Genomic DNA, 11,379 nt, shown 5'->3' on the forward strand with positions numbered 1-11,379 from the left:
CGGCACTAAAGGCCTCCCCCCCTTTAGTACCGGTTCGGCACGAACCGGCGCTAAAGTGCCACCATATGGCGTGAGCTCGCGTCCTGGTACGGGGGACCTTTAGTACCGGTACTAAAGGTATTTTTTTGATTTTTTTTTGAAAATTTTGGGAAAAAAATTTGATTTTTTTATTTTTAATTTTTCTGAATTATTTGATGATTTAGTCTCTAATCACCTCTCTTAACTACTCAACTGTGGATCACTCATTTCAAATCATCTAACTTTCCGACCGGTCACCCATCCCTCTCACTACTCCAGCCCGAGGACGCTTAACTTTCAGGTTCTATTCTTCTTCGTTTCCGAGTCTGCACTTGTTGTTTTTTCTAACAATTGTAAGATGTCAATCCTATTAACCCTCAGGAGTTTAGCTTGAGCATGAAGTCACACATTTCACCGTTTGAGTTTGAAACTATTATTCTAAAAAAAGTAATTATTTAGTAACGCTAATATTTCTTGAATAAGTTTGACCATAGTTTGACTACAGTTTGACCATAGTTTGACCAAATTTGACCAAAATTCAAAAATTGAAATAATTATTTAGTAACACTAATATTCTTGAATAATTATGTAGTAACACTAATATTTCTTGAATAATTATGTAGTAACACTAATATTTCTTGAATAAATAGTTTGACCATAGTTTGACCACAATTTGACCATAGTTTGACCAGATTTGAACAAAATTCAAAAAAACTGAGATACTTATTTAGTAACACTAATATTATTGCGTAATTATTTAGTAACACTCTATATTTCTTGAATCAGTTGTTTGACCGGTTTGACAAGATTTAACCAAAATTCAAAAAAACATAAATTAGAGCATATCTTTTTTTCCTTTTACAATTTTTCATTTTAAAAATTGTCCTAAACCCTAAACTCGGGACTTAAAACGTTGGAAACTCTATGCTAAACAGTAAAAACTAAGGGTTTAGACCATAAAACCTAACCCTAAACGCTGAAATCTAAACCCTAGCACTAAACGCTAAAAACGTCAAAAAAAACGTCTAAAACGCCCAAAAACTCTATTTTCCCTTTGGAATTTTGTGATTTTAAAAAATTGTCAAAACAGAAAACTGGTTGTTTCAGCGGATCAATCTTTTTGTTATGCAAATTTTGATATATTATATGTATTTTTCTGAATTAGGATGATTTAGTTATGATTTTTTCAAGTTTGAAAATTGCCCTATAGTCCCGGTTTGTGTCTCCAACCGGTACTATAGGTCAGACCCCTTTAGTACCGGTTCATGGCACGAACCGGTACTAAAGGTTAGAGACCTTTAGTACCGGTTCATGCCACGAACCGGTACTAAAGGTGATCGTGGGGCCCCGGCCTGACGCCAGCCTACCACCACCCCTTTAGTACCGGTTCGTGCCACGAACCGATACTAAAGGTTTAACACGAACCGGCATTAATGCAAATCCGTTCGAACCGGCACTAATGGTACCATTAGTACCGGCTCAAATACAAACCGGCATTAATGTGCTTCACGTTTGACCCTTTTTCTACTAGTATATTTCTCTCCGTTACCGAGGGAGGATCAAACAGTGTCCCGCTCGGACTAGAATTAGAATCAATCACCGTTTTCATATTGAGTGGTATATCCGGTGCTTCCCTAAAACGGTGACAAGCCAAGCCGTGCCGACTTCATATCTCTCTACCTTTGTCGTCTCGTAGACGACGACGACGATGATGAAGACGAGATTGTGGAGGCCAAGTTCAGTTTTAGTTTCATCGACCAGGTCAAGAAGCACAAGCCAGTGTACATTCGTGGAACTAAGACCTACAGCTTCTCCCGCAGTGAGACGTCCCAGGGCATCGAGAAGTTCACAAGGAAAGATGTCCTTGAACAATCACGTAATATGAAGTGTGATGGTTTCACCATCCGATGCGATGTCATTGTTTGCAACACCGAGGTTGCCGCCACCCTTTCTCATGATATATGTCAGCATTTCAACAATCTTCTTCAAACCAAGGTGGGTGCCGACGTGATGTTTGATGTCAGCGGCAAGACGTTTGCTGCACACCGGTGTGTGCTTGCTGCCCGATCAACTGTCTTCATGACGCAACTCTTTGGCCCCATGAAGGAAGGCACCACTACGTCTGGTGTAATACAAACAGTTTGTCTAATTCACATCTAGATGTTTTTTAAAAATGTCACATCTAACCTTCCATAATGCATCAAAATGATATGCCGGCTTAGTCTCTCGGAGGTGCTCATAAGGGTAGGGTGTGCGTGTGTGCGTTCATGGGGTGAGTGTATGCGCGTGTATATGAGCGCTTGTGTCTGTACTGATGCTCAAAAAAAACAAAAAACAAAAAAAACTAGGACAAAAAATAAACCACAAACAGAATGAAAATCAGCTTAGATGTCACATCTAGATGTGTTCTGTAATACAAATCAAAGACATTGACGCAACATATTCAGCGCTTAGACACAAGAGAGACGCACAAAAGGTGGCTCTCGCGATAGGATAGGCGACACGCCCACTCCCACGCCGCCGGCCACTCCGGCCGCGATGGCCACCATGCCCCGCCCCCTGGGTGCCCCTCTCGACTCTGGAGGTGCGCGAGGTGCGGCGACTGCGAGAGACGCCCCAGCGGCAGCCATGGCTGCGGAGGCGGCCTTCTCGGCTCCCCTTCCCGTCCTTCCCTTCCCCTTGCCTGCGCCGACCGCCACTCCGGCGCCGGCGGACAACTCCAAGTCCTCCAGCCCCTTGCTTGGCGGCTCGCCGAACCCGCCCCCTGCGTCGGTATTGCCGACGCCCGCGTCTTCTCGCACCGGTGGTTCTGAGCTTCCCTCGGAGCCGCTCGTCTCCGCCACCACGCCCGAGCAGCTTACTCTGGCGACCGCCTTCCGTCGCGGTTTACTCGCAAAATCACGGCCGGATTTCCTCGTGCGCCGGCCAGATCCTTCGTCGGCGCCGTTCATGTTCACTCCCGGCGACGCGCTGCTGCACTACGTCCTCGAAAACTTCTCTTCGCCGGTCTTCACCCCCGTCGCCCCGGGCTCGACCAAGTCTTCTCCGACGCAGGTTTGGATCCAAGTTCTCCTTCCTTCCCCTCCCCCTACTGCTTCCACGGTGCATTCCCTGGTCTCGTTTTGGATTGGCTCCTCGTTGATTTACAGATAATGCGGCAGATTAGTCCTAGTTTGTTCTCGGTTACGGTACGGTGGCTAATGCGCGTATTGCTCAATTCATTGTTTCACTTGAAGGGATCAATCATAGAGGCGTAGTCGTCCTTTTCCATGCCAGTGAACCGAGCCCCATGTTGCTATGCCGATCTTACTTTTACGCTCCTTTTCCTGTACTACAGTCTGCAACCCCTGTAGCTAGAACTTTAGACTCAGACATCAGTGGCATGCATGCAATGCTAGACAAGGGATCTTCGTCGCCTTCCTCGCTGTGTCCCAGCCACGCCGATGTCCTTCTCGCAGGCGGTCTGCCGCATGCGCATGCGCATGCAAAGGGCCCGTCGGCCGCTGCTTTCTGCCGTAGCCCAACAGTCCAATGCATGGATCCCATCATCCCTGCGTCCTCAGTCTCAGTTCACTGCTTGCAGCCAATCAACCGCATTCCTTCGCATGCTCCCTCTCTCCCTTGGAGGCGTGCTCTGCCGCTTGAACCAGGCGCTTCGGGTATCCTTTCTCTACCGGTGGGCTCGGTCCAGTGGATTACGTTCGCATCGGCTCTTGGTTGTTTGCCTGCTCAACCTGCTTGTACGAGTGAGCCCTTCACGGGAATTGATAGTGGCGCTGCTGACGCTGCTGCTTTGCCTTCGCCTACGCTACCTAGCTCCATGGTCGTTGGTTCTAGTGCGAGACCATACTCATATGCCATGCTCTCCTTGCCCCACCCCCTCTGTTTAAGCGGCACACTGCCCCCCTCTACCCCTCAGCTTTTCCTCGTAGGCCTTTCAACTGGGGAGCTCGTTGCCATCGCTGCCTCGCGCTAGATCACAAGCTCGCCTTCTGTCGGGACCCGGTCCGATGTCGTAGATGCTGGCAGTTTGGCCACCTTCAAAGACACTGTTCGCCCCATAAACTCTTTCCTTCCTCTACTTCTCCCCCCATCCCCTCGGTTTCTCCTGCCCAATCTCTTTCGACATCATCCCTGTCCCTCTTGCCTTTGCTGCGTCTGACGTACGCGAACTGCTCCTACCTTGGCTCCAACATCAACAAAAAATTGTCAAACGCCATGGCGTCCCCGGTCCAGCCCTCTTTGCAGGTGGCCACCGAGAATGACATTCATGAAAAGGAACCGTCCGTGCGGGTTCCCCATCCGCTACTTCAGCCCATCGCTCCTCTCGACAACTTTGCAGCATGTGAGGTCGAGTCCGCCGGGGATTCTCCCGTCAGGGGGGCGGCTGCCTTATCCCTGGTCAATGGGGCTGAGACCGTAGCTCCTTCTGCGGCTATGACTTCCCCTCCCACTCATCAGCACGAGATCGCAGTTGTCGCCATCCCGGTTACCCCTGCCATCGGTCCTGCTGGGGACATCGTCGTCGTTCGTCCTTCTCCGATTGCCTCGGCTAGGCGCAGCTCCCGTCTACAGGATTCTGAGGAACCGAGATACCTCACCATGCTAGAGAAGGCCTCCTTGCGCAAGAAGATGAAGATGGAAGGAAAACGCCAGCCGGCGACGTGAAAGGCGCTACCTGCGGTGGAGCTTATGGAGCTTGTTGACGCAGGAGACGTGGACGAGCCGCTGACGCGCAAAGACGTCGTCCAGCTTGCTGCGGCATGTGATGTCTCAGAGGAGGCTCTCGATGCGTCGACTGCCGGTTATCATGAATAGAGGCCTCAAAATCATCTCTTGGAACGTTAGGGGCCTCGGTCGCCCCCCTAAGTGTTCCGATGTTCCTTTTCTAAAAAAAAAGTGTTCCGATGTTAAGGCAGCTCTACAAAACTCTTCTGCTTCAATTATTTGTCTCCAAGAAACCAAGCTCGAGGAGATTTCCATGTTCAAAGCGAATTCTTTTCTTCCCTCTAATGTGCGTGATTTTCATTTCCTTCCTTCTGCCGGTGCATCTGGTGGCTCACTTATCGCTTGGAATGCCGACGATTTTAAGTGCACTCGTGCGGCGAGATTCCTTCTCTATTTCATGCTGGTTCGAGTCCAATTTATCGGATCTCTCTTTCGCAGTCACAAACGTCTACGGACCTTGCGCTCATGCCGAAAAACAACATTTCTTAGACGAGCTAATCACTATTTGCCCTACCATTAGTGTCCCTTGGTCTGTTATTGGAGATTTCAACCTTACTTTAAAACCTTCCGACAAATCTACGTCAAACTTCAACTCTTCCGAGGCGGCTATGTTTGCAGGTGCAATCAATTCCATGGCGCTCCAGGAAATCCCCTTGCTGGATCGCCTTTTCACTTGGGCAAACAACCAGAGTAATACAATCTTGGTCAAGCTCGACCGCGTTTTCGTTAACTTGGACTGGTCAACCCATTTCACGAATTGCACAATTCGTTCGCTCACGCGCACAACCTCGGATCATGTTCCCCTCTGTATGTCGTCTTCCATAAACATTCCCAGGCCTTCGGTTTTCAGGCTAAACAACTGGCTATTAAAATCCGAGACGTTCTCTGCTGAGGTCACAAAAAACTGGTTAAGTGTGCTTCCATCTCCCTTGCTAGGCTCTGCCGGCCAATTGTGCAGGAAATTAAAGCGTGTGCGTAATGTCGCTAAACGTTGGACCATCGATGCTAAATCTCCTAGGATCCTCGCGCAAAATTGCACCGCTGTTATTGACTGGTTGGACAAGCTTGAAGAACGACGTGCTCTCTCGCCTCTGGAGGCCGGTCTTCGAACGGCTGTCAAGTGCTCTTTGCACAGGCACAATTCCTTCCTAGCTAATTATTGGAGGCAACGTGCCAAAATCAGAACTTGTACTTTGGGGGATGAAAATTCCAAATACCTTCATGCTTGCGCCTCAGCTAGGCTTAGAAGGAATCAAATTCAATCTCTAGAAGTGGACGGCTCTACCATCTTCTCTCACTCCGGCAAACAGGCTACTCTCCATAGCTTCTTCTCAAATTTGCTTGGCCAAGCGGCCATCAACAAATTTGATTTTGACTTGGGTACTTTACTTAACTACTCCGCTCTCACTACCTCCCAAGCTAATGCCCTTATTCGCCCTTTCACTCTTAACGAGATTAAAGTGGCACTAAACTCGATGGATGACAATACAAGTCCGGGCCCGGACGGTTTCGGGCCGGCTTTCTACAAAAAACACTGGGATTTGGTGAAACATGATCTTCTTCTTCTTCTCATGAATGAGTTCTTCTCTCTCAAAGCGGATTTAAACAGGTTAAATAAAGCTTTTATTGTTCTCCTCCCTAAAAAAGTAGGCGCTACACACCCGGACAACTTTCGCCCTGTGTCTCTCCAAAATTGCAGCATCAAGCTAGCCTCCAAGTGTCTCGTTAATAGAATCCAACCTCACTGCCCTTCTCTTGTTCACTTTGACCAATCTGGTTTTATTAAGGGTCGTAGCATTGCTGAGAATTTTATTTATGCAGCTGAGATCGTCCAATCCTGCCATCGTCGTAAGGCTCCCGCTTTCGTTTTGAAACTTGACTTCCGCAAGGCTTTTGACTCTATTTCGTGGGACGCGCTTAATCAAGTGCTGGCTGCTAAAAGTTTTCCCCAAAAATGGATCGATTGGCTCACTAATCTAAACCTCTCTAGTCAATCAGCCGTTCTGCTCAACGGGATGCCTGGTCCGTGGATCCAATGTCGCAAGGGGTTACGCCAAGGCGATCCTATATCGCCTTTTATTTTCATCTTGGTCGCAGATGTGTTACAACAGCTTATTATCAATGCTTGCAATGATGGTCTTTTGTCTCATCCGCTTGTCGAGCAGCTACCCTGCCCTGTCATTCAATACGCCGATGATACTCTTATTATTTGCAAGGCCAATTCCACTGCTGCTCAAAACCTCATCTCGACTCTTCAAGTGTTTTCCGCTTCAACGGGCCTACACATCAACTTTGATAAAAGTACTTTCGTGCCTATTCATGTCGAACACGATCTGGCAACCCTTTCAGCCAGTATACTAGGGTGCTCCATCTCCTCCTTCCCTCAAACTTATTTAGGCCTTCCTCTATCCTCCCACAAATTAAACCTTTCGACCTTCCACCCAATCATTGCTAAGGAGGACAAAAAGCTTGCGGGTTTGCGAGGCAAGCTTCTCTCTATAGACGGCAGGGCTGTTCTTGTTCGCGCATCCCTTAGGTCTCTCCTTACTCACGCTATGTCCGCCTTGCTTCTTCCCTCTGGGACTATCAAAGCCTTTGACAAGCGTTGTCGTGCCTTCTTTTGGGCTGGCCAAGAAAAAGTCAACGGTGGGCAATGCAAGGTTGCATGGGAGACCGTTTGTGCTCCATTCTCCAAAGGGGGTCTCGGCTTCACCTGTTTGCGCTCTCAAAACCTATGTCTCCTTTTCAAACATCTAGCAAAAATTCACTGCCCAAACTCTCCCCCCTGGGAGTCCAGGATGGCATCATTATATGGCTGGTCCAATAACCGTGACCTTGGTGACGCCTCTCCTCTTGATTCCTTGGTTTGGAAAGACCTCTCTAAAGGTTTGAATTTATACCGTGATATCTCCAAAGTTTGGCTTGATGTATGGTTGACCGACAATACGCTTGCTGCTCGATTCCCTGCTATTTTCTCTCACTCTACTAGGCCGAATGCTTCGGTGGCTAGGGTTCTAGGTGATCCAATTTTGTGTTTGGACCTTCGCCCCAGGATTTCCTCGATTGTTGAACAGGAACTTGCCGCGCTGCGTGTTATGATTGTCACTGTAACTCTGAACCCTTTAGTGGCTGACCGTCGTGTTGAACGTATCGACAACAAGCCGATCTCGGCAAGATCAACATATGCTTCTGTGTTTGCAGCTAGGCCGGAGGACAGGTACGCCACGGCTACTTGGAAGAACTATGCTCCAAATAGGTGTCGGTTGGTCACTTGGCTAGCCTTCCGGGACAGACTATTTACAAATGATCAGCGTTTCCGGCATGGGATGTCAAGCTCCGATACTTGCCCATTTTGCGATGAGCGGGAAACTACAAGTCACTTACTGTTGAACTGCCACTCCATCAAGTTGCTTTGGGACAATCTTCTTCTTCTTCGGCCTCCAGAAGTCGAACATATTCAAGATATTTGGTCTAACCCCTCAATTGATAAAGTTCGCTCTACAGTTATCATTGCCATTCTTTGGTCTATTTGAAAGCGGAGAAATGCTATGGTCTTCTGTGCTCACGATGAGGATCTGTATGTCACTCTACGACGATCTGGAGAGGATCTTGTGTTTTGGTCTAATCGCTGCAAAAATGCGGTCAAGCAGACCCTTCTAAAGGACTGGGGTTCCATGTTGTATCACTTATCTGCGAGAATTTAGCTTATCATCTGCCATTTGTTGGGGGCTGACCCCTTGTAATCTTTCTTTTCTTCATCCTATGTAACTATCTGAATGTTGTCATCTCTCCCTGGCTAATATAAGTTCAGGCTGGCGTAAGCCCGCCGTAGTTTCCCGTCAAAAAAACATATTCAGCGCTTTGCTCAGCTTCATTTACACTGACTCGTTTCCAGAAATGGAGAAGGATGACATGGAGGAGGACGAAGCTCAAGACGTTGAAGAAGAGGATGCAATGAGGTTGGAATGGCTACAAGACTTGTTTGCAGTGGCAGACAGATATGACCTCGAGCAGCTCAAGTTCATATGTGAAAAGCACTTGTCCGAGGAGGTACGCGTGAGCTCGGTGGGGTCCACTCTTGCTCTGACCGAGCGACACCATTGTCACGGTTTGAAAGAGGCATGTTTGAGGTTCATCCAAGCCCAATCCCTCTCATGCCTGCAAAGAATAATGGAAACTAATGGCTGGGAGTATTTGACCAGGACTAATCCCTCTGTTTTGAACGAGCTCATTACCAAGCTTGCTTCGAACCAAAGCAAATAGCACTCTATATATGGTACGCATGGATCCTTAGAGCTAGATGAGAGAGATTGTGTGTGCGTGCGTGTGTGTGTGTGTGATCCTATATAGTTACATGTCTTGATTTTGTCTCATCGTGTAATTTGCATATATGCTCCAGAATCAACAAGATCCAACTCATGGGCAAATTGTCTCTCCATGAAATGGATGGTCTATTAATTCGAATGTAAGCGTCAACATCAATGTGCATTGCAGCACAGTGCAAGTTCACTCGCTAGTCGTTCTACCCTCGTATATTTCTCCGTGCGTTTTTTTGCGAGTGCATTTCTCCGTGCATTTATGGCCGTATGCATCATTCTGATACAGAGGCCGAGGGTTAACCTTCTTTTTGAAAAAAAAAAATCTCTATGCATTTTTTTTGCGGTTGGGTTTCTCCTTGCATTAATCATGTCGTATATTGTTCCTTCAACTGGGACGGTGGTATACTAGTTATCTATATTCTCCCTCGCAAAGTTCATATGTCTATTACTTTGTCTGTCTGTTGTATATAATAAGTAATGTGTATTTCCTTTTGGCAAAAATTTCACAATGTAATATGTATTTATCTTTTTCTCTCATTTTTTAGTGGGTGCTGTATCACCATCCAGTACATGCCTTAGATAGAAAGTAGTACGTAGTCTCCAATAGGAAGGTAGTAAAATAAAATTCTCTCTCCTATTTGCATGCGCTCGCATTTCTTTCTCCCTCTCATCCCATGGATTGATTTTACTCTGGCGCAGCAAGATTTAGTTGCTTTTTATTATGTCGCCAGTTATTTAGTTGCCGCTAATTAAGCTGATAGTTACCTAATTAGTTAAGGGTACTTTCGTCAAGAATTCTTCTTAATTTGGTGCCTTGTCACCGTGACCCAGACGGGCGCCTCAAACGGGCCTCAAATGTCCGGACTGGCCAGCACCCCTTATATCCAGCCCAAATATGGGGTGGATATGGGGGCGCCCAGGCGCGCCCGCCACGTCGGACTGACGGCGATGTCCCACATCCGAACCTCGTCTCCTCCGTCGGGCCGTGTACCACGTGACGCCACTCCGGCGGGCCACGTAGTGCCTAGCCTGACTATTTAAGTCAACCACCGGCACCGAAACCCTACCATCCACATTTTCCTCCACTTATCCGCCGTCGCCGCCACTTTCCACTCCTCGTCCGCCTAGTAGCCATGCCCCCACTCCGCCGGGTGAGGACCTACCCATTTCTAATGCCAAAGCACCGGCTGGAGCTCCTTGAGCAGATCCGAGCAAGGCGCGAAGCCCGGATCGCCACGGGGCTACCTCGGGATGCAGCGGATCAGGAGGAGCAGTTGGAGGAGGACGACGAGGAGGATGAGCCGAAGGAGGATGTGGGGGAAGCTGGTGACGCGAATCTGCAAGCGGAGCAGCAGGCGATCCTCGATTCCCTCCACTCGGAGTCGACTACGGATGCCAGACGCCGTCACCAGCAGGAGATGGAGGCCCAGCAGGCCGCGAAGGAGGTAAAGATGCTCGCCTACATGGATGAGGTCGAGCAGGAGGAGGATTGGCCGGAGCCCTCCTACGTGCCCGTCCACCCGGTGCCAGGCACAGACGTCGTGGAAATCTCCGATGACGAAGATTAGGTAGGGTAGTACGTAGTATGTAATACGCAGGAGTTATTTTGCATGTTTTGTATGGATCTAGGGGTTAAAATATGGGAGTCGGATGTAGAGTGGCTAATTTGAGGCGTGACCGGTTACCGGGCGCGTCCGCGGGCGTTTAGGTGATCGGATTTGTCAAGTCCGGCTGTAGATGCTCTTAGACAACAAGTCGAGACAAAACATGTAGCCAAGCACTCTTTTGTTAGACAACCTCACAAAGCTTTTATTAATTCATCACAATGTTTACAGGGATGGATGGAAGGTCTCCAGGGTGTCCCAACCACACATGGCGGCCACCCCCGATAGATAAAGCATACTTCGCTAAGTTGTGAGCTTCAAAATTCGACCTCGTCATCTCATGACTAAATTTACAAAAAGCAAAATCCAAAGAGTGATGTATGATTTCATGTACGATAGCACCATAAGCTGATGAGTTCTCCTTCTTCAGGTCCTCAACCACCACCTTGCAATCAGAAGCCACATGTACACGTCTTTGGTGAAGATCATCTGATAGAGCTAAAGCTTCCCTGATTGCAATCGCCTCCAGTGTCTGTGGATCTACAATATATCTAAGAACCAGCACGGAGGCTCCCAAGAAAATTCATTCCGAACTTCTGCAGACCGCCCCCACTGCACCATACATGGCTCAAAACTGCAGCGTCAACGTTTACCTTAACGCATCCCTCCTCCAGTGCCTGCCATCGGTTTGGTCTCAGGATAGACGGAAC

General features: G+C 48.1%; 1 protein-coding gene across 1 annotated transcript; it reads left to right on the top strand.

Moving 5' to 3' along the window:
• Window positions 1-2,488: 2,488 nt before the first annotated feature.
• On the top strand, window positions 2,489-9,260 carry LOC125510346 (translation initiation factor IF-2-like). The gene is made up of 2 exons (XM_048675500.1): window positions 2,489-3,072; window positions 8,642-9,260. The coding sequence occupies exons 1-2, from the start codon at window positions 2,557-2,559 to the stop codon at window positions 8,702-8,704; spliced, it is 579 nt and encodes a 192-aa protein (XP_048531457.1). The 5' UTR covers window positions 2,489-2,556; the 3' UTR covers window positions 8,705-9,260.
• Window positions 9,261-11,379: the final 2,119 nt, after the last annotated feature.

Source organism: Triticum urartu, chromosome 5 (genome assembly GCF_003073215.2).
Source record: "Triticum urartu cultivar G1812 chromosome 5, Tu2.1, whole genome shotgun sequence".
In the NCBI taxonomy this organism is placed as follows: Eukaryota; Viridiplantae; Streptophyta; class Magnoliopsida; order Poales; family Poaceae; genus Triticum; species Triticum urartu.